The sequence below is a fragment of the Sinocyclocheilus grahami genome, unplaced genomic scaffold, assembly GCF_001515645.1.
Source record: "Sinocyclocheilus grahami isolate Dianchi unplaced genomic scaffold, SAMN03320097.WGS_v1.1 scaffold32.1, whole genome shotgun sequence".
NCBI lineage: Eukaryota > Metazoa > Chordata > Actinopteri > Cypriniformes > Cyprinidae > Sinocyclocheilus > Sinocyclocheilus grahami.
In genome coordinates, this window is record NW_015505211.1 from 3,059,395 (window position 1) to 3,081,954 (window position 22,560).

At 37.3% G+C, this 22,560-nt stretch overlaps 1 protein-coding gene across 2 annotated transcripts in view; it reads right to left on the reverse strand.

Moving 5' to 3' along the window:
* Positions 1–22,560, reverse strand: part of LOC107577365 (UV radiation resistance-associated gene protein-like) — a 120,370-nt gene that overhangs the window by 56,478 nt on the left and 41,332 nt on the right. For both annotated transcript variants that reach the window (XM_016263457.1, XM_016263450.1), the window contains exons 9-12: positions 15,018–15,102; positions 11,995–12,082; positions 11,495–11,555; positions 9,185–9,350 (exon numbers count right to left, since the gene is read on the reverse strand). In XM_016263457.1, the coding sequence (XP_016118943.1) occupies positions 9,185–9,350; positions 11,495–11,555; positions 11,995–12,082; positions 15,018–15,102 (400 nt within the window). The remainder of the gene's footprint in view (positions 1–9,184; positions 9,351–11,494; positions 11,556–11,994; positions 12,083–15,017; positions 15,103–22,560) is intronic.

Genomic DNA, 22,560 nt, shown 5'->3' on the forward strand with positions numbered 1-22,560 from the left:
GCTGTGCCTGGACCATTAAAACAGCATTGCATGGCAGATGCTCAGTGTAATCGTTTCTATGATATTGGGAGTTACAGCTATGGTTGATTTATACGGCAAGTGCTGCCATTAGCTGTGACAGTTTGGAGGCAGGTGTTTGTTTAAAAGCAGCTAGGTTGATTTATGACTCCCAACGCCTGAAACTGCATTAAAAACACTGTAGTTATGGGGAATGTTCTCTATTTCAATGGCGAATGAATGAACAATGTGCAGAGTGGGCACGCTGAAAGGTATGTTGCATATTTGTGCGATCAGAAAATTAGATAGAAGTAACAAGTGTGTGTGCCAGAAAGAACCAAAGATTGTGAGAAAATGTGCATGCAAAATGTGTTAATACATAAATATGGGATGTTCACAAATGGAGAGAGAATATGCACCAGCACGAAACAGCGCGAGGATGACATGGTTATGTACGTTTGGAGTATCAATTATTATATGTAAACAGGCAGGCGGAACACATGTGCCGAGGCTTGTAGAGAGTATACATTAGTGCAGGTCATTTGGAGTAGCTGGGAAGATTTTCAACAGTTCCTGGACTTATGCATGATCTGCTCCGACCACCCACCAAATGGCAGGCTGCTGCAGTATTCCCTTAACTATCATCGAGGCCAAGTCGCACGCCAGGCGGATGCAAAGAGTGAAACTTCATAATAAAGATCATGGCTAGCCTGGAAAACGGCAGCATGAGTATGAAATTCTCAGTCAAATACCAGAAGACCAAAGGGAGATCTGAACAACAATCAAAAGTTGGATAAAAAGTTGCATTGGTCAGTTTTTCCTATGAAAATACAAAAAATAACATTTATATGAAGATCATAAGATCTAAGGCTGCACTGATATAAATTTTCTGACCAATAAAATGCAATATTCATATAAATTAAATAATTTTATACATATACAAAATTATAAAAAATAACCTAACCAGTCAATAACCGATATTGTATCAATAAATTGTGTAGCTTTAATAAGCATAAAACATAATGAAGATTGTATAATAATATAATATTAATATAATTTCATCAGTATATAAAATAATAACCTACCTTTGTATCGATATTGTGTAGCCCTAATAAGCACAAAAACTGGTGCATAAAGAACATCTGTAAAGTTGCAAAGACTAAAGTCTCAAATTCAAAGAGATATTTTTTATAAAAGTTAAAGAGTCAAAAACACCTAACTAAAACGGCTCATTCTAACACGCCCCCCCACATGTCTACGTCACTATGTGGGAAGATTTGCATAACGCCACCCAAATGTTCACGCAAAGAAAGAAGGCGTTACTTTTATTCTTGCTGTAGTATTGTTGCCGCCGCCGCCATGTTGTGAAGACGCTGTGTGTTTCGTTGTGAAAGCGAAACTACTTTGTTTGGCCTTCCAAAAGAGGACGATATCGCTTCGTCATGCCTGGAGCTGATCCGTGCTGGTCGCTGAGGAAATACATCAACTTCGCGCTGTGGATCACCGGATCGGCTTTCACCGTGGACGAAGCGAAGTCCAGCCCGGGGTTGTCACATGTGGTTGCCACAAGCCCGCTGGCCGCTCCTTCGTCGAAACCGCCGGCCGCGCTATTCTCAAGCCCACCGGCCTCTGCTCACTCAGCCCGCCGGCCATTCCTCACTCTAGCCCCCGGCTGGCCGTAGGGGCGTAATATTTCCATCACAAGCTTGAGGTATTCGGCCAATCATAACGCACTGGATAGCTGGCCAATCACAGCACACCTCGCTTTTCAGACTGATGAGCTTTGTAAAAATCGACGCGTTTCAGAAAGGCGGGGCATAGCGGAGAAACAATAATGTACAGTATGTGGAAAATAATGTTTTTTTAACCTTAAACCGCATAAACACATTTCATTACACCAAATACACAAAATAATGTTCTTTTTAGCAGCATCATATGACCCCTTTAAGACCAACACCTAAGAACAAGATCATTTTTAACAAACAAGATTGTTGACAATTTTAAGAAAAATAAACTGAGCAATCAAAATAAGCCATTTCAAATAAGATGGCTTTCCAAGCATCATAAACGGGTATCCCAACATATACAAGTTTAATCTGGCTACTCAAAACATGCTCAAAGATGGAGACAATTTGGACCTGAAGATAAAAACAAGAGCTGAATGATTTCAAGAACGATGGAAACATGGCACGATCCACAACTCAAGAACATTTCGAAGACAGAGGGACGGAAACGAGCAGAAGACAGCCAGAGGGATGAGGTATTTAGCTGCCGGGTACAGCCTGGCTCCAGGCTTCTGTCTTTATGATGAGCGCTTTTATCAACTTTCAGCCCCATCAAACTGATTCTGGCAGAGCCAGGCTTCGTCCCTGAGGGCCAAATGAAAGACTGACGAGTCTTTCCACTGTCTTCAGATGATATCAGCCCTTCAAGAAGTCATTATGTTATGAATCACACTGCTCACAAAATGCAATGGTTTGATTGGTATTTCTCTAATTTTTTGACATGTCTGCAATTAGGAGCTGCTCATGATATGCATCCGGACAAGGAGGAACTAAGCTGTGATCCCTTCAAAAGATGAAAATAAAATACAACCAGTCAACCCTAAAAAGGAAGTACATCCCATCTTAGCAGACATCATCAAAAAAATTACTTTCCTTTCCTTTGAGCTCACAACCACCCTCTCTGGTTTGGGAACCCAAGCTGCCAAGCTGGCAATTCCTACTTCCATTTTTACGCTTGTCATAAAGTCCTTCTGAAAAGTGGACAGCGCCATCATACAGTTCCCAATAAAAGCCAATATGAGAGGGGGGCTTGGGTTTAACGGGCCAATCCCTGGACTCCAACACCCAGAGTACATCTGGATCGCATCTCTAGGCCTCTCCGAGCTCTGCGGCAATCAGCCTTGCTGCGATTGGCTTGAAGTGAATAAATGTGGGTGCAACGTGTTAGAGTCCACTGCATTTCAAGAATGCACCAGGGGGACAGAAAGAAGCTTCCAAGATTGCAAAGAACATTATGGAAAAAGAACTGTGTAAGAATTGTGTAGTGCTACATTAACAGAAGAGGAGGGTCAAGGGATAGAAGACCAAATTGGTATAGGAGCGAAAAAACTCCAAACCGTATCATTTGGGCACAGATGAGGCATCCCAGGTGGAGAAGGAAAGAAGGAACCGCAGAACTGCAGTCCAAGATTGTCTCACTGGGACACAATCGCTCTAATATGCATGGAAAGAAAAGGAAAATAAAGCAAAGGCCTGGGGTGGTGGAAGCTTAATGGTCAGAGCTGCTAACCTTAAGTTTACACCTTCAATCCCATGTAGGCCTGACCTTTGATCCGGAAAGTTATTGAGAGCCAATTCCTGTCCGTCCAATTAGTGCATTTTAAGTCACATTGGATGGAAGTTTTGGCTAAATAACAAGTAAAAGTAGTGGATAGAAGAGTGTTCATAAGAAGCAAAGAAGGCTGCATGTCGAAAATTATTGTTTTATGGTCAGAATGGGATTCATCAGATTTCATTTACGAGACTGGTGGTTGACATTACAGCGAATGTTCAGGTTTAATGGATGAGCCCTGCACAATTTAAGCAGCTGTAAAATCAAGTAAATATGGAAATGACTTAGAATGTGACTTTGGAATGTGGCCTGACACTATGATTACAGCTAAAGGGACATACAGATCTACATAATAATATAGGGGGGAAATCCATGACAAGAAAACATCTGCTCTGTTTCACAACCTTGTAACTTACCGTCTACTTTCTACATATGCAGCATAATAACAAAAATGGAACCTCAGAAGAGAGTGATTTGAATGCATACAGTAGGAAGCAACTCTGTTAACGGTCACACACACATCAAATAATTTCATGTTAAACAACACCCAACACTTCAGCATTACACCTGAGATCTGCTGAGCTAACAATTTGATACTTCATAAAGCACAAAAAAAATTGTGTAAAATACAAATGAAATAACACCACACTTTTTAACACCACTTTTTAACAGTTGAAAAGTTCACTTGGTCAAGAAACAAAGTTTTTCTTCTGATTTCTTGCATCAAGATAACTACTCAGTGTTTTAAGCATTCTACCTTGATTGCATTATCCATAAAAAAAAATATTTGATGCTGCCTCAGAACTAGTCTTAAATTAGCTTTCTCAGAAAGTAGCCTTATTTTGCTGCTTACAATTTGGAACAACTTTTGCAGTGAGAGTGCATAAGATACCTTAACATGATTTCAAGGTTAGGTAGTCTGTTCACTAGGATCTGAAACAGAGCCATTATAATTAAAAAAATTGACAGTATAGAAAAACAAGATCTCCAAATGCTTCACAGTTATGACACTGGGCATGTGGCCTGACAATTCTAGATCTCAATTTATGTACACAGTAGGCTGGAAATTCAAGAATGTTGACATCAACTGTTAAGTTCTGAAGATAACACTATCATTTCAGTAACTGAACGCATAGAAAAACAGGTCACATTTTTAATAACATCTCTCCAACATCTCATTAATCATGGATCAGTTAAGCCTAGTCCTATAGAACCAGGTCAAAAGTGACTGGATATGGAAAATGATGGAATAATTCTTAATTTGAGTCCAGCTAACCAATTCAATGAGTTATCAAATGTCGAGTTCATCTAATAAAGCTCTCAAGGAAGATTTTTGGCTCTATAATTGTACTTCAGTGATAAATGACTAGTGATTATCGCCATAATACTCGCACTTCACTCATCTTTATTCACAATCATTGTCCTGACAGCTTTATCATCAGATGGATAAATCTTGGTCACATCAGTTCGATCGGTGTATACACACACTGGGTGATCGAATTAAACCCTAAACAATTTGAGAGAGGTGAGGTCAGAGGTTGTTCCAGCTTATGGGCCACCTCACTGACAACTAGAAGGAGCCTGGATGAAGCCGAGGAAAGATGATGTACAGATTGTGGGAACGGTTATGGTCTTGTTATGCACAATAGTAAGAAATGTCTAAAAACTGGAGGTCAAAGGGCATAGTGGTAAAAGGTCTGAGCTGGTAACCAAAAGGTTGTGATTTTGACCCTGACAAACAGGAAATCTATGATTGTGCGACTTTCAGAATCGGACTATGAATGACTTATCATTCAAACTTCTGAGTTTGAACCGAATTTGAATAGGAGGTAACAAACAGGATGAACGGCAATGTAAGGAAGTCAAAGAAATTAATATACATCTAATTGTAATTTGTAACTAGAAAAGCAAAGTTTGTCTTTTTTCAAAGTTTTGAGTTTGTCTTGTTTCATAGTTTAAAACCTTTGAAGTTTGAAAGTTTCTAGAGTTTAGAGGAAAAACTGATAAAACAACAGACAGACAGAATAAAAAACCAATAGAATAACAGACAGAAGGACGGACAGAATGAAAAAAATACAGATAGAAAAAAAAATTATAGAACGATAAACAGACAGATAAACAGAATGTGATTCACATGTATTTGATTCGCTCAGACAGACAGAACTGAATAAGTGATAGACAGACAGACAGAAAAAACAATAAAACAGAAAGACAGATGTGGTCAATTCCATTCAAATTCATGCTAATGAACTGAAAGGGAGCCAATTCTTCAATTCTGAATTTTGCACAGCCCTGCCTTCAGCGAGCGCCTGTAATAAGTGTACTTCAAGTCTCTTTGGATAAAAGCATCTGTTAAATGACTACTTGCGTACTAGAGCTCCAAAATGACAACTTGATTTGCTCTGTCTGGCTGCAGACCACAGACTACAAAGAAAAGTCATACAGTAAGTGCAGTTATGAAGACCTCTGGTGTATCTTCCCAAACTGAAGGAGATTAATGGACTACCTAAACTGCAGCTCAGAGAACACCCACTACACAAACCCAAGACCCTGCTACGACAGAGACAGACATATGAACGCCAGACAAACAGGCCATGAGAGAGATAAAGAAGATGATTTAAACCGTATTTATCAAGCATAAGGCTGACACAATGTTAAACAATGACACGTTGGGGCTGATTACAGCTCACATTGCTGTAAGCTATGGTGTGTGGAGGTCACAGGGTCACGGTAGCAGCAGGGATAATAGGATCTGGTACAGGCCCGGCTTGTGCGGAGTTAATTACGAGGGCCACATAGGTCCCTCCGTTCTCCTTCTCCTTGTAACTCATAACTTAATGAGCTTTGGAGTCTGACTTCTGACTGGTTAGACCTTTGTCTTCTCAGCGGCACCTGATTCATCTGCAAACACACATACATGGGGCCGTTTAAACAGCTGAGCGGCTTCACCCCCTGCTCAGCTGCTGCTAATGGCCGTGTACGTTCACAAACACACAGGCTGAGGGTCACGAAGAGTGTGTCCTGATTGTTGTTTGACTTTCATAACAGCGCTGTCTCCAGGGAGTCTCTGTGACTGGCAGAGCGGGAGGTGGGCGGCCGAATATACTGTCTTTGAACTCTGCAAAGGGTTTCTGCTCTGCAGAAAGATGGCCTATTGAGTTACATTCATGCAGCTGAAAATTGCAGAACATCTAGAGATGTAGACATTAATGTTGAACGCAACAAATCGGGACCTTGGTAGGGGACGTCTGCGCTGAAAATGTGAAGAAATGTGCTAGGCCTAATCGGAGTCAGCCGCAGTTACGGATGTGGTCATTTCTACTGCTGGAGGAATTAAAAGATAAATCAGACACTATTTTTGGCTCTTTTTTTTTTATATTTTGTAAAAGAGTTGAGGAGTAGTGACGCTACACTTAAAGTAGTGACGCTATTAATTTAAAGGGATAGTTCCCCCGGAAATGAAAATGTAGTAATCATTTACTCACCCTCATGTTATTCCATACCTGTATGACTCTTTTTTTTTTCTTTCTTTTTTTGTGCGGAACACACACGATACTTGGGAAATTGTCATAACAGTTTTCAACAAAGTGAGGTTAAGCAAATGATGCCAGAATATTTGTTTTGAGTTGAACTACATTACAGTAGCTTAACAGTAGTTCGAGCTGCTTACAAACTAGCTTTTAGATAGATAGCTTTTAGTTGCATTTATTATAAAATTATGTGTAGTTTAATGCAAACATATGAAGAGCATTTATTTGAAATAGAAATCTTTTGTAACATCATAAATGTCTTTATTGTAATTTTTTATCAATTTAATGCATCCATGCTGAATAAAAGTATTAATTTCTTTTTAAAAATCCTACTGTCCAAATATTTTAAACAGTAGTGCATATTAATATGATTTAATAAATTTATTATTATTATTATTATTATTATTATTATTATTATTAGATGGACATCTTTTGTGGTACATTGCATCTCACTGTTTATTTCAGTGTCACACCAGAAGGCTCCTGTAGCACAAAAAATAGAACATGGTGCTACTAATGCCAACATCATGGTTTTGGTTTCCAAGGAATGCATGAACTGATAAAAACTGTACATTAAATGCATGGATAAAAATATGCCAAACGCCATCGCAACAAATACAAATTACAATACATGCTGAAAAATCAATAAAGTCATGCAGTTATTGTGTTTCCTGAGTCATTTCTGAGTACTTGTGCCAATCCCTAGCTGCAGTGTAATCAAGCCATCATACACCACGAGGGGAAGAGCTGGCACAATCCAGGATTATTCCTTCTGCCTCCCTCACGCTTACCTCTCCATCCTCTTCCTCCTCATTTATAAGCTGTTGAAATCAGCCATTAATCCTACATCAAAAGTGGAGAAAGGCATCTCGACCCCGTCATTCAAAAGGAGGCCCATCTGATTATAACAATCCAATTTTATTGCGAGTTTCATTAAGGGGCTTTTTGCCATGTGCGGAATGCAGGAATGTGATACCTCTCTGGGCATGTGCACCGCAGACATGTAATCAGCACACACCAGCAGCCTCGTTTCTTGGATCGCTCCTGCTTAGTTACGGCACCAAAACACAGAAAAACAATAATTTGAGTGAGGTAGCCGGCACTGTAATTGCAGTGCCCACACATTCTGGCATTAAAATGCCAGGGTCTTCGGACCCCAAAGACCTAGCCAGAAGAATGTGCATCCGTCTCCATGGCAACCACAGCATAGCATGCACACAAAAATTCAAATGACAAGCATCTTAACACACGGTAGGGCAACATCACACCCTGAGGATACAATTTAACATGAAACTATGAAGATAAGGGGGAAATAACCGCATTCATGGCAGACCAGGCAAACATGGTGGTTTCAAGAGTTGCGTAAGAATCCCATTAGATGATGAAATGTTACTCTAGCTGCTACAGTTATAAACAGGCATAGAACAGATGTCAAAGGTAAAACTGTTTACAAACAGATTTGGAGGATCAGAATGAAACGTGGAAGTAGTAATGCACTCAATATTGCTATCTCCAAATAACCACAATGCACCTGTAACTCGGGGCTTCACAAAAATGTCATAAAAAAATTAATTGAGTCTGGTTTGGGAAAAAAAATTCTCTCTACCATTAACAAAAGTATGGAAACAAATTATAAGAATTATGAGATGTAAATTCAGAATTCAGAGAAAAAGAAGTCAGAATGGCTCAGAACTGCGAGAAAGTTGTGAGAAACTCAGAATCAAGAGTTTATATCTTATCCAGAATTGTGAGTTAAAAAGGTGACAATTATTTTCTGTGGCAGAAAACGGCTTAAATACAAAAATGACAAAAAAAGGCCAAAAATATAAATAAATATTTACACAACTTAAGACACCAGTGAGACCCTCTTTCGAGGATGTTATTTATCTCCCATGCTGCAGCAGACGTGGTAATCTACTGAGAGGGAGGATGAGATAAAAAGATGAAAGAAAAGAGAGTTAAAAAGGAATGGATGAAAGGGAGGCGAGGTGGGCACATGAAAGTCAGAACCCCGTGGCGTTTAAGTAGCGTTTAATCCAAGAAGGGCCTTAAACCACCACTGAACACACACACTGAACCAGACAGGTGGACAAATTACACACGCATAAACCGCAGGTGCAAAAAGATGCATAAATATTCCCCTGTGTTAAGGGAAGAAAGTCTTTAGAGTGTAATGCATAAGATAAATCAACTGGTTTGTTTCTGTTGCTTTTCTACCATCAACTATTAATTAAAAAAAATGTGATACAGAGCAATGAAAAATGTAGTTCAATTAATCACTAAGCAATAAAACTTAAAGAATCTTTAAAAAACATTCTTACTCTCTCTCCTTCTCTGTGAGTTTGTCAGTGATGGTGTCCTTGATGGAGGAGCGGGAACCCTTGTTGATGACTGGATACCTGAGTGGAATCTGCAGGAAGTTCGATATCATCAGCACCAGGTGTGCCGTGTAACCCAGAGCCACCGCAACACTCCCATCATCCTTTGCTGCAGCAAACAGAGGAAAACACAGGGGGAAAAAACGCTCAAATAAGAGAAAACTGCACAGCAAATAAAACTCAAATAAGACAGGTGAATCTCGAAGAAAGTTCTGGGTCATATTTAGCCACCGAAAATCAAAAAGGAAAGAAATATTTTATTTAAAAATGAAGATCTTTGGGATCACTGAACATCAGAGCCACTGAGGACTCAGTAGATTAGTTTTGATGGTAACGCGCCACCGAAAACATAAAAAAACGGAAGAGAGGGGTGGAGTGAGCAGTAGCTCAAAAAGGGTGCTGTTTTACACGACCATTGAGGAACTTTAACCAAAGTATGTTGCAGACATTTCATGCAGACCCTAAAGAATCATAACAACATGTTGAAAATGGGCATCTGATGTCCCCTTTGAGAGAACATTAAATAAATGTCACAATGCACAAAATATTAGTAATACAAAAACTGTTCTTCTCCATTTTAGCTGGAGTCAAGATTTGTACATTTTGATTTAAAGGATGATTTACAACAATTGAAGTTCATTGACTCCAATCCGAGGTTATAAATCAGAGGCCATTTGTTAAGTTGATTTTCATTTTGGCCATTCATTTTGTTCAGTCTCCTTAGGACCCTTGAGTTATAGGGAGTCGCATAATAACCTAATACCATGCAAAACTTCCTGATGGGGTCAAAGGTATCACCAGAGGCTAAAAGCTACTCTAGGATTAGCCGATCCTTGTTTTTTTTTTTAGTGTTCAATCTTTAAATGTGTATATTCACACTGCGACGTGTGCATTTCCTAAATAATTCTATGCAATCTAAATCACTCTGATGACCCCATTACTGTCTGAGCGGCAACCTTTCGGGGCATTTCTGGTAAATTCAAACAAAAAGCCCAAATGCCAAGCAAAAAATATTTGGTTGCTGAGCAACTGGTAGGACAACTCTCACAAGTAGCCAGAAAAACCACACTTCTTGTGCTTTATCATAAACATACATCCAAACTACATTTCCCAGACATCTCTGCAACTACATGTGCTCCACTGTACTCACTACATTTCAGCTAACAGAAGGTTTCCAGGCTAGAACAGCCACATATTTCCAAATGAAAACAACACACTGTGGACACAGACCATATCACTTATTAAAAGCTGCGTGAGATTTATTTGTATAATATATTGTATACGCATACGAGTTGTCATTTTGTGTTTTCAAAATGCATGAGAATGTGTGCCAAGCAATAGTTACACATGTGAAAGACTGCATACACATGTATGTGAATATGCGTGTCGTTGAGTGTGCGGTTCAACCTGGCTTCCATTAACCTCTCTGATCTTTTGAAGTCATGCCTTCCCTGTCTGAAAAAAGCCAAACCTGATTCCCTGCGACACATACAGTGCTGCCTAAAGGACACATGGGAAATGAGATGAATAACTCTCCCCACAGCCAGCACAACAAAGGACATCACTTGTACCCATCAAACACAATTCATTCTCCTTATTAAAAACCCCAAAAGCCTAACTATAGGGAACTGGGAGATGAATGCCCTAATAAAATCCTTTTCTCTTATATAATGTGAGAAGTCAGAAGGTCCGACCACGGTTCTTGCTGTGTGAGTAACTGACTAGAGAGTGATCTCAGTCTTAACCACAAGTTGAAGGGTTCCATGGACACAGGGCTCCATTGATCAGAAAAGAGGAGGATGATTGATTGATGGCCTGGAGCCTGTGATCCACAGCCAGACTAAAGAAACCCAGAAATCAAGGGAATTGTAGCCAGTCAAGCAGAACTGACTGGGGATTCAAGAGCTCCTCTCCAGATGAGTTTAGATTTGCTATATCTGATTCTGATCTGATTTAATTCAGAGAGTGACAGTACTAAAAACTCCCTCCTTCTGCTTAGTATGCTTGGAAAAATGACTTAAAATTCACTCTCTATATTAGAGAACAGAAAATGAGAAATTTTCTTTGTCAAGCTGACTGTAGAGTTTTGGACTGACTCAAGAGAAAGCAAACACTTCTTGGCATGACTGTCGGCCTTGCCTATAAACTCAAAATGGCAAAATAATTCTCAATTAATTGGTTAATGAATAAATCAGTCTGTCACAACTTAGGAATGTTCATCACAAATATTTAATTGCCGAATTCCAAACTTACCTTGAAAGTCTTCCGAATTGGGCAGTTTGACACCACAAATCACATAATCATTCTGATTGTTCTGCAACGAAAACAAGAAAACAACAGAAAAGCAGTCATGAGCACAGCATTCTGGAAACAGCAGGAGCAGCCAATTGATCAAATCCTTTATACAGCAGCTGAAAAAGCCTGGCAGAGGATAGTTTGCTCTGAATGTGGTTTTCTGCTCATTTTCAATGACTTTATTCTGTAAAATGATTTGACTGGCAGTGGGACTCTATGGGCACCAGTCAATGTACGCACTGAACAGTAGATCTAGGTCATACTGAGATGGTGGGAAATCAAAACTTGTTTCCAGCAAGTAACACCAGAGTCTGCAAAGACCCCGACCTCTAATATTCCCAACATGCTCATGCGCCAACCATCAGCACAAAACAAGAAAGACAGGAAGCTCTATTCTGAGTTTTTTTGTTGAGCGTGTTTGAATGTGTTATTGTTTGTGTGTGGCGTTAAACACTCACCACATCAATGGGATAAATGTAGGACAGCTCTGATATAAGCTGACGACAGCGGAAGGTGAGCTGGGCATTGGATTTTAGAAACAGCTCTCTGTTGAAGAACAAACACAGAAGAACTTCACTATATATTCAAATTAAGTGTATGTATATATATATATATATATATAATTTTTATAATAATAATAATAAATTAATATGTATTTATTTCTATATTAATATTTTTTAATAATTATCTTGCTAATACATATAATTTCTGTTAGTATTTTTTATTATTATTATTCATCTTTATTTGTTTCTAGACTGATATAAATTAATATATTATTAGTAATGTAGTATATTAAAATTAATAATAATAATAATACATATTTAATAAATACATTAGACAAAATAAATGAATAATAATAATTTAATAATTGACAATATTATATTGCTGTTATAATAATGTTTTTATCATCATTTAACTTTATTTTTATTTATTTCTATATTGATATTATTTAATATTTGTATTGTTTTTGCAATAAATTCATAATAACAATTACAACAATCAAATAATTGATAAATAATAATTATTATAAATTAATAATATTAAAAGTTAAATGATAGTAAAACTGTTGTTAATAATAATTTTTAAAAATTAAACAAATTATATTATTATTATTACTATAGAAAACGAATACAAATGACATGTGTAAATATATTATTCTAGGAAACCTGTGTTCGTGCATCCACCAAAAACAAACTTGGGAACAACTGGTTAACAAAGTGACTTTTGAGAAAGGTTTAAGCAACATTTGCTAGCAGATGTAACTTGTTTTGATATTTATATTTATCTAATAAAAAGTAATTCACACATTTTAAGTACACGTTTTTAGTGTCCAAAATTGTCTAAATGCTTTTTGGAGCTACTGTATAACCAGCAAAAGTCAGTTGCAAGACAGGAAATAACAGGGAGTCCAAATGACATGGAGACGAAAGAGAAAAAGAACAAGAAGAGGAAAAATAAGTATTAATTGCAATGTTTATACTGGCTTTAGGAAGTTCACTTTGCTAATGATGCTCTGAATCATCTCTCTAGTAATGGTAAGAACTACTCCGTTATCATAACTGCCAAATTACAATGAACTTCCTCCACTCTGACCCCATCCTCCAGTGGTACAACCAACCCTAATCAGGACACATCTGTCAAGTAGGGGACACACCATTACCTCAGGACGGGGGGAGGCTGGGGGACGGGCACAGCTAAAACCAAGACCTGACCAGGTGAGGTGCAAGGGGTTGAAAAAATTTTTACTTTTCATGCTCAGCATTCAGCTACTGGGTCTGTGGCTTGAGGAGAAAGATGAAGAGTAATGATAGAGGATAACGTGGTATTCATTTACAGCCATGAAAATGAGACAGGAAGGAAATAATGATGAGGTATGAAGGATATACCTTCCTTACTGAACTATAGCTTACATGTGGGTCCACCAGGCCTGCTCTACACCACCCAAAATCCGGTCAAAACATTTCTATCCAACCACTGTTAAACTGTGAACATAACTTGATCTGTCTTTACTGGAAGTGGGTCTCCGATGTGCCAAAAACAGCACGAGATGTGAATCAACGCCCAGAAGAGCCCATCGCTCATCTGTCTGAATGTGTATGACTGTAGTGGCAGTAGTTTAAGGGGGATGAATTTAAACATATTTATAATTTAAAATAAATAAACTACCGGTCAAAAGCTTGGAATAATTAAGATTTTTAAGTTTTTTTATGAAGGCTCTTATGCTCACCAAGGGTGCATTTATTTGATCAAAAATACAGAAAAATAATTAATATTGTAAAACAATTTTATAATTAGTTTTCTATTTGAATAATGATATTTTAAAATGTAATTTATTTTGAAAGCTGAATTTCAGCAGCCATTATTCCAGTCTTCAGTGTCGCATGGTCCTTCAGAAATTATTCTAATATGATTTTCTGCTAAAGAAACATGTTTTTTATTATTATTATCAATTTTGAAAAGTTATACTGCTTCATACGTTTGTGGAAACCATGATACACTACCATTCAAATGTTTGAGGTAAGTAATAAATAAATAAATATATAAATAATTAATACTTTTATTCAGCAAGGATGCATTAAACTGAATTAAAGTAAATACATTTATACATTTACAAAAAAAAGTTACAATCGAAAATAATTATTTTTAATTGTATTAATATTTCTCAATATTACTGTTTTTACCGTATTTGTGAGTAAACAAATGCTGCCTTGGGGAGCATAAGAGACTTCTTTAAAAAAAAAAAAAAAAATTATTTTAATTATTCAAAACTTGACCAGTAGTGTATAAATAAATATAACACATAAACATAATAAATATATGAGTAAATATAATAAATATTATATTTGTATAATATACAATATATTTAAAAAATATGTTATCATATAATGAAAATCAGTAGTTGGCGGAGCGATTAGTCAAAGTGAGTGCTTTGACACATGAGCCTTGGTGCTCATGTGGATGATGCTAGTTCAAGACTGGATTATATCATTTACTGATCCCATTTCCCCCTTCTGACTGTTGATGTCTATAAAAAATGTTTTTTTTTTAAAAAGGCAAAATTGACAATAATAACATATAATAACGATGTTTATTGCAACATTACACAAGGCCTGACATCTGTGCTTCAAACAAGAGTTTGAGGAACACCATCAGACATACAAATGCTTTATTTCAGAGGTCAACCCACTGTGTGTGACCCTTTGGGTCATGTCAAACCCATCAGTACTGGCACAACATACTCTGCTTATTGTCACACGATGCAATTCGAGTGGGTGGGAAAACACAAATATATCCAGCATGCCCTCAGTCTGTTTGAGTTGACCACCTAATCTCCCAAAGCGCTCCCAAAAAAGTACCCCATTCTGCGGCCCATCATGGCAATGTCTGACAGATGTGAGACCACTGGACTGGAGGGTAGAGAATGAGGGATGAAAAAAGAGAAAAGAGAGGGACGGATAGTTGCAGGTTGCCAATCTCTCACCTTTTGGCAGTGCATTCCTTCTGTAACTCCGTCAAAGACTTGCGCTCAGACTCCAGACCCTGATGCTTGGTAGACGACGCCTCCTCTGAGGAGAAGAACACAGACAGGTGGAGAGAATAAAAGAGAGAGAAAAGATGGGAACAGGTAGTCTCATGTGTGTTTGTACAGGTGGGTAGGTGTGTCTCATTTTGATGGCAGTCTATTAAATTGTACCATCATAAAACATAGCCTTTCATCATAATAAAAACATTTCCTCTACAGGCAACATAAAACTAATTGAGATTCAAAAAATGCTTGTAGGGTTTTTTTTTTTACATAAATATAAGACGAGACCATATAATCAAAACACTCCTGACTCTAAATTTGGATAACGATTCCCAGAAGCAAGATAAGACTTGTTTAGCTTACAAAAAGTCTGACAGAGTTTAATGATGAAATTGTGAAATTTTACAATATTAAACACTTTCTAAATTGTTATTGTACTTATGTACATTTATGGGTGGTAACTCAACTATGAACTTTGGCCCCGTGAACTTTTTAAAAATTACAAATAAAATATTCAGTTCACAATTAATATTTAAATTAATTTTCATAATCTCAATCATGGTACACTAAATTTTGTTAAAACATTACTGGGGCAAAATTGTTGTTTGTGGTGGAAACAATGCCAAAGCTAATATGCTTAAAAATGGGTAGAAATCATTTTACATACATTAAATTATTTATGTTTATTTCATTGTTTAGATTTTCAGATTGATTAATGTTACATCTTATTTTAGAACTGAATGCCTGGGTCTGGAAACAATAAATAATAACAATGAAACAATAAATTCTAAACATGAAAGGCATTTGAAAAGTAGAAAATATAAATGAAGGCATTGAAAACATTAATTGGAAACAGAACAGCAAATTTCCTAAATCTGATTTGCTGGAAAGCTATAGACTCTGCCCAGATTACCTGACTCTAAGGGTTTTGCTGATGGTGTTCAAAGACATTTTCCAACCTAGCCTGCATGGCCACACTACCCCCATGTCATCAAAGCATCAGCCAGGAGTGTGCATGCATGTGTGTGAGTGTGAGTTGCAGTGGAATGCATGTGTCAGCCCCACTTCTATGCAATACTGTTGTGATCCATTATTTCAGAAATAATATCCACAGAAGAGGGAAAATAGAGAAAGAGACAGAAAGCAAGAGAGATTAATGTGTGTGAAATGAAGAGAGGAGGAGGTTTTAAATTCTTTCTACAGACAGGTCAAAAGGGGGATAGGCTGAAATTATGGTGTGCCTCAGGTCTCTGTCTTAGGACCAATACATATACAGTATTGGCCAGAGGATAACTGGCCCCCTGACTGAGCCTTATTTCTCCCAAGGTATTTTCTCCATTTCTTTCACCTATGGAGTTTTGGTTCCTTGCCACTGTCGCCTTTGGCTTGCTTAGTTGGGAACGCTTGACTGATTGCACAGACACTATTGGAAGAGAGCTGAACTGGATGACGACATAACTGAATCATCAATGAACTGACTTTAGCAGGAAAATGACTCTTTGTTATTGTCCTCTTGCATTATTGACAAACTATTTTCCTGTTTGACACTGTAAAGCTGCTTTGACACAATCAGTATTGTATAAAAAGCGCTACACAAATAAAGGTGACTTGACATACAGTATATATACACACAAATACATATTTCTATATATGTGTGGTCAGAATTGCATGAAGATTCTACAAAATAATTTTTTTTCAAGGAAGAAAGACAATTTTCATTTTTGGGTGAACAATTCCTATAAAGAGTTGATTCTTGTCTGTTCTTTTCCACTTCACTTACATAAAATAAGAAGATGAGGGAAGATGAGAGTGGAAAGAGAGAAAATCAAAGCAGACTGCCTGGTTTAAAAAAAAGGGGGGGCAAAATTGCTTTGTTCTGACTCGCACTTGTAAAAACAGAGAGCGTCTGCTTTATAATATGCCTCACATTCTCTTCTCTTTTACTGCTCTGTGGGATCTCTCTGTCCTAAAGCAAAGCTTGTCGGGACATCCTGGACCCTGGTGCTGTCTTTCTGAAGACATGGGAGGTGTGACCCAGGGAAATAGGAAGAGAGATCATTGTCGCTGGAGCAAAGCGGTCCCATATGCAAAGCCTTGAACCTCTCATTAGGACGAGAGAGCAGGAAAAAGAAAAAAAAGCCAGAGGCAGAGAAAGACAGAAAGGTCTAAACGTTGTTCTCTTTAAACAGTCCCCTATGACAAACTCTGCTTTAGTAATATCGCCTCTCTCGGCCATCAGAGTTGTCAGCACCAGGTTAAGGCCTCCTCTTCGACCGCCCACACCTTTCCTAAAGACTACTTGGAGGAAGTCATCTGCGTTTGCTCTGGAGAAACAACAGCAGAGGTTAAAGGGATTGTTCACCCAATAATATAAATTCTGTCATCATATACTCACCCTCAATCTTATTTCAGCTATGAAGCACGAAAAGACATTTTGAAGAAAGTTTCAGCTGTTTTTATCCATACAATTAAGTTAATGAGGACCAAAACAACACTGGACCACACAGACTTTCATTGTATGAACAAAAACCACCATTGAGACAATTAATTAACATTAAAAATATTTTCTTTTATGTTCCAAAGAAACAATTGATCTCATTACCGAAAATTACAGATGGAAATATTAATTGACAAAGCATTTTTTTTTATTTTGCCAACAATGAGATGAAAAATGCATGAAAGCTAAACCACAGAAAACTGAAGCAAACAGGTGTTCTGATGACCAAAAAGGACTAGTAAAAGTGTGTCCCCTTGCTCTATACTAATATTTTTTTTTTATATTCTTAACATTTTCCTCTTCATTTGTGGAGTGCCTCCACATCTGACATTTACAGGCCCTCGGTCCCGAGTGCAACTACCGATCATAACAACGTCAAATCACTTTTACGGGCATAATTTACAACATGTGCATGGACGTGACGAGAAATTAGAGCGAGGGAATCAGTGACAGGAGGCTTGACCCTGCAAAGCTTTATTCTGTGCTTCAATGGAAACGAGGAAGCGCTCAGTGACCAGAACCGGCGGGGGAGTGCGAGAGCGCATGACTGCAGCTTTGTACATTAAACAGAGATGAGACGTGGTTACACTTAAGTCATTTTGTGCAATTTCTGGCAATCTCCCTTTGTAAGTGGGATAAACTACAGTAGTTTTGGAAGGAGGCTTTCATGCTGTTTCTCAGAGTACTGGCCCGGTTAGTATCACAGCAAATAAGTGGTGACTGACAATAGCTTAAAGGACCATTAGTGTTTAAATGAAATTTGGGTGTGGGGCATTTGTTAGCGGGAATGGGAAAGGCAGGCTTCAACTGAGAGGAACATGACGGGGAAAAAAAACAAAAAAGAGAGCGTTTTTCTCCCTTATCTTTACTAATAATAACCCATTGAATATCTCATACTAAGGAGATGTTTGCAAAGAAGGGAAAGGGAAGACCAAATATGCATTTTTATACACTGAATGTTAACACTAAATAGAAAAACATCACACATCAACAACTGCATAATGCAGAAGAAAAGTCCTGTACAGTAATATAGCAAAAATATTCAATATTTCATTTTTAATGCAACATAAAGGCCATCCAATCTTTGTAAGCAACTTTTTGGACAACTAAATTGATGCATTAATAGTAATTGTTTTTGGTAGTGATCGTAGTGCCATATAGTTTTAGTGATGACTATTTCACTATTTTCGGTAACTGAAATTAAACTGAAATAAAATAAAACATAAATATTAGATGATAATAAAACCTAAAATACTTACTAAAAACTAAAACAGCCTTGGCAACTAACTGAAGTAAGTTGAAGTACTAAAATTACTAAAACTAAAACCTTGGTTAATATAATTAACTAAAACTAAAGCCATTAAAAAACATTTTGTTATTTCAAATAAAATAAACATTAATTGAAATAAAATTAAATATAAAAAGAAACAATTTAGCTAGTTGACAGAGCAACATTTCTCATATTTATTTAGGTTTAACTTGACATACTAAAATAACTCAAACTTAAATAAAAATTAAACAATTAATTCAAATATTAAAATTAATTCAAAATATTAAAACTATAATAGTATCTCAACAATACTAAAATAACACTGACTAAAGTGAAACAAAAACAAATTTAAGCTAAATAGAAATACTTTCTAAAAAAACAAAAACTAAAAAAAAATGACAAAAGCACATACAATTATAAAACTTAAATAAAATAAAATAAATAATACTAAAATAAACTGTGGAATTTTGCATTTTAAATTATACATTGACTTACAAATTTGGTGAAAGAAAGAAAGAAAGAAAGAAAGAAAGAAAGAAAGAAAGAAAGAAAGAAAGAAAGAAAGAAAGAAAGAAAGAAAGAAAGAAAGAAAGAAGCAAGCGGGGGTCAAGCGGTGTGCCATCATCCTTTCCTCTTACTCCAGTTCAAATACTTTTTTTCTTCAGCTCTTAAAAAGTATTTTCCTGTGTGTGAATGTGAATGGGCCGCTCCCTTCAGCTCCAGTCAGGACAGGCTCCTCTCGGCAGAGGCTGTTGGGTAGACTTCATCCATCTAGAACAGACCTTTCCCTGAACCCCAAATCTGTTGTTTGTTTCTACACACTAGGAGATCATGAATACAATACATTGTAGGATGGCAAGTACCAGGCCACTCAATCATTATAGTTGTGCAAGCGTGCGTATATGTATTCTTTATGAACCCTCAGTATGCAGCCCAACCCTCTAGTCAAACACCAGCCACCACATAAATCAAACTCACCTCTTCGCACCTCCCACCCATGCATAACATTTGGCAAATAAAAAGAGCAGGATTCAGAAATCAAACACGAATGGCAGGACGCTGTGACAAATGGGGCGGGAAGGAACTTAAGTTTTGGATAAACTCTGAATGTTCAGTGTCCGCCTGCACAGTTTGAATCTTTGATGGGAGCAGTGTAGAGTAACATAAGAGAATAATGAGACCACTAAATCACAACAAACACGTGTGGTGGTGGTGGTGGTCTGGACGGGCCAAAACTACAGAAGTGCCATTTTGCTACAAGAGGATTTATCATTGGATAAACTGACGAAATAAGACTAACAACATGGTTTAACTAGGCATGTATAAAATGTTAATCAAAAAATTTGCTCAAATCAGTCACGACAGGCAATGTGTACGTCATTTGATTGGGCAGTACCACACAAATTAAAATCTCTGAAAGAGAATACAAAGTTCTCCGAAAAGGGAATATCCACATTCCTTCTTAAAGAAGTGCAATGGGAAGTCGGATTCCCAACATGAAGACCCCAATGATGTCATTGGAACACTGTGAACACAGCGATTAATGGTAAACAATCCCATTTGTGCAAATCATTGAGTCTAAATTCCTGAATTACATTATTACAAGATCATAAAATCATTTTGGCAAACGTTTGCTGCGACAGGTGTGTAAAACATGGCAAATGATCTTTATTGCTAATCACTCACCTGCTAAACAAATGCTTACAATGCCGTTTGTGTTTTTATTAGTACTGTCAATCGATTAAAAAAAATGAAAGCTGCAGTCTGTAACTTTTGGCGCTCTAGCGGTTGTTGAACTGAATGTGTCTTGCGGAAGGCTACTCCGCAGCGGTACCTACCCGAACCATTTTAAATAGTCTGGATATAAACACTTATTATAGGTGTACTGTAGTGATTCAGGACAAGCCAAAAACACGGTTTGGAAAATGGATTCACGGTGTACTCGCTTATTATATAAATTGTGTAAATTTTGAACACAAAAAAGTTACGGACTGCAGCTTTAACTAATTAATCGCACATTTTTCTGAAATTAATCGCGATTAATCCCACCTAACATTAAAGTTTTTAAATATACTTTTATATTGCAATAATTTCACATTTAATCTTCAAATTAATGTACAAACAACATAAAGACAAAATTTTTATGACTGAAGGCCAGTATCAATGATACCAATACTGATTTCCCTTTAAAATTGCCCCCCCACCTAATATTTAACAATTGACTATAGCCATTCAACATTACAGTATAATTGAGAGCTATTAATTTTAACATTTCTTAGACTTTAAAAAATAACTCCTAATTGAAGTGAACTTAAAACAATCTTCACATAAACCCATTATAATAAATGTCATATTTACCTGTGCCCTTCAGCAAAAATATACAGAAATTTAAATTGAAGTTATCAAACACTAAATTCTAAATTAAATATAGATGAATCGTTAAAGCTATAAAAAATCTTTTTTCCTCCTTTCTTTGTCCTTTAATTAATAGACATCACAGCAACTGGTTATTAGGTTGTTTTGGCTGCTATTTCTTTAAGAGCTGCCGCTGCTGAATGTAACGCGGATCTGACACGCATCATATTTTCTCTCAACTCTTTTTACCTGTTCTGACCCACTTCAGGTCTTAAAGTCTCTACTAATGAGCTGACGAGTTGAATCGAGTGTGTTAGATGAGTGAGACCGTGCTGGGCTGCTCCAGGACAGTTTTGAAAACCATTTCAGAGACATGTTCTTAAATGTGACTCATATAAAATATATTACATGCATGCACAGTTTTAAGGCAGCTTTAATCGCCTTTTTGGTAACTTCATGACTTATCTGACCACGGCATTGCATGCACGTAGTTTATTTCGCACTTTGATATGAAAGGATACAGGCTACAGTGCGTGCCGGCGCCTTTCTGCGTGCATTTGAAGAGCACGCTCTGCGAGCACAGTACCGTTTCCATGCTCGCTTGACTCGCGTCTGGCGCTGAAGTGAAGTGGAGCACGCATCTGAAACGTCTCCCGTTCTCGGTCGTTCTGCGACTGAATAAATGCACTTCTTGTCAAGAGAAAAAGTGACAGAAGCAGCAGTTGTGAGTGGGGTGGCCAACCCTAAAGCGTTAAAGTGAAAAACATTATCGCCTGCTTTAATGCACTAATTTTGACACCACTAGTTTTCTAGTTTTTATTAAGAAGTTTGGGGCGTTTTTTTGGTTGGTAGATGTAGATATCAAGTTGAATGATATCATAAATGATTGAATGATTGAAAACATCAAATATGTTCTGAAACGGCTGCAATTTTGTTGCTTCCAGCAACTTTTTCAGTTTAAGTGAGAACAGGAAAAAATATTTGATGCTGGACTCTACTTGAAGGCTGGTTAGATGTAAAACAACTGCCTTGCTCAATTCAAGGCATGGAAATACATTTACATGAGAATGTGGAAAGCCAGCGTTTCAGTTCTGGAAATACATTTTAGCAGATGATACTCTACACGGTCCTCCAAGATACTGGAACACACGTGAAGTTACATCAGTGAAAAATAAGATGAAGAGTTTCACAACACATTCAGTCTGACACACTGTTTTGGAAGAGAACGTTGCCTGATTGCACATGTGTGGGGATATGAACCACTGGTGTATAACAGTACAGAGGAAGAAAGAAGAAGAAAATACTTTTGAATACATGTTTTTTTTTTTTTTTCCCAAAGGGGGACAAATCTCTCTTCAGTTAGATGGTTTGGGGAA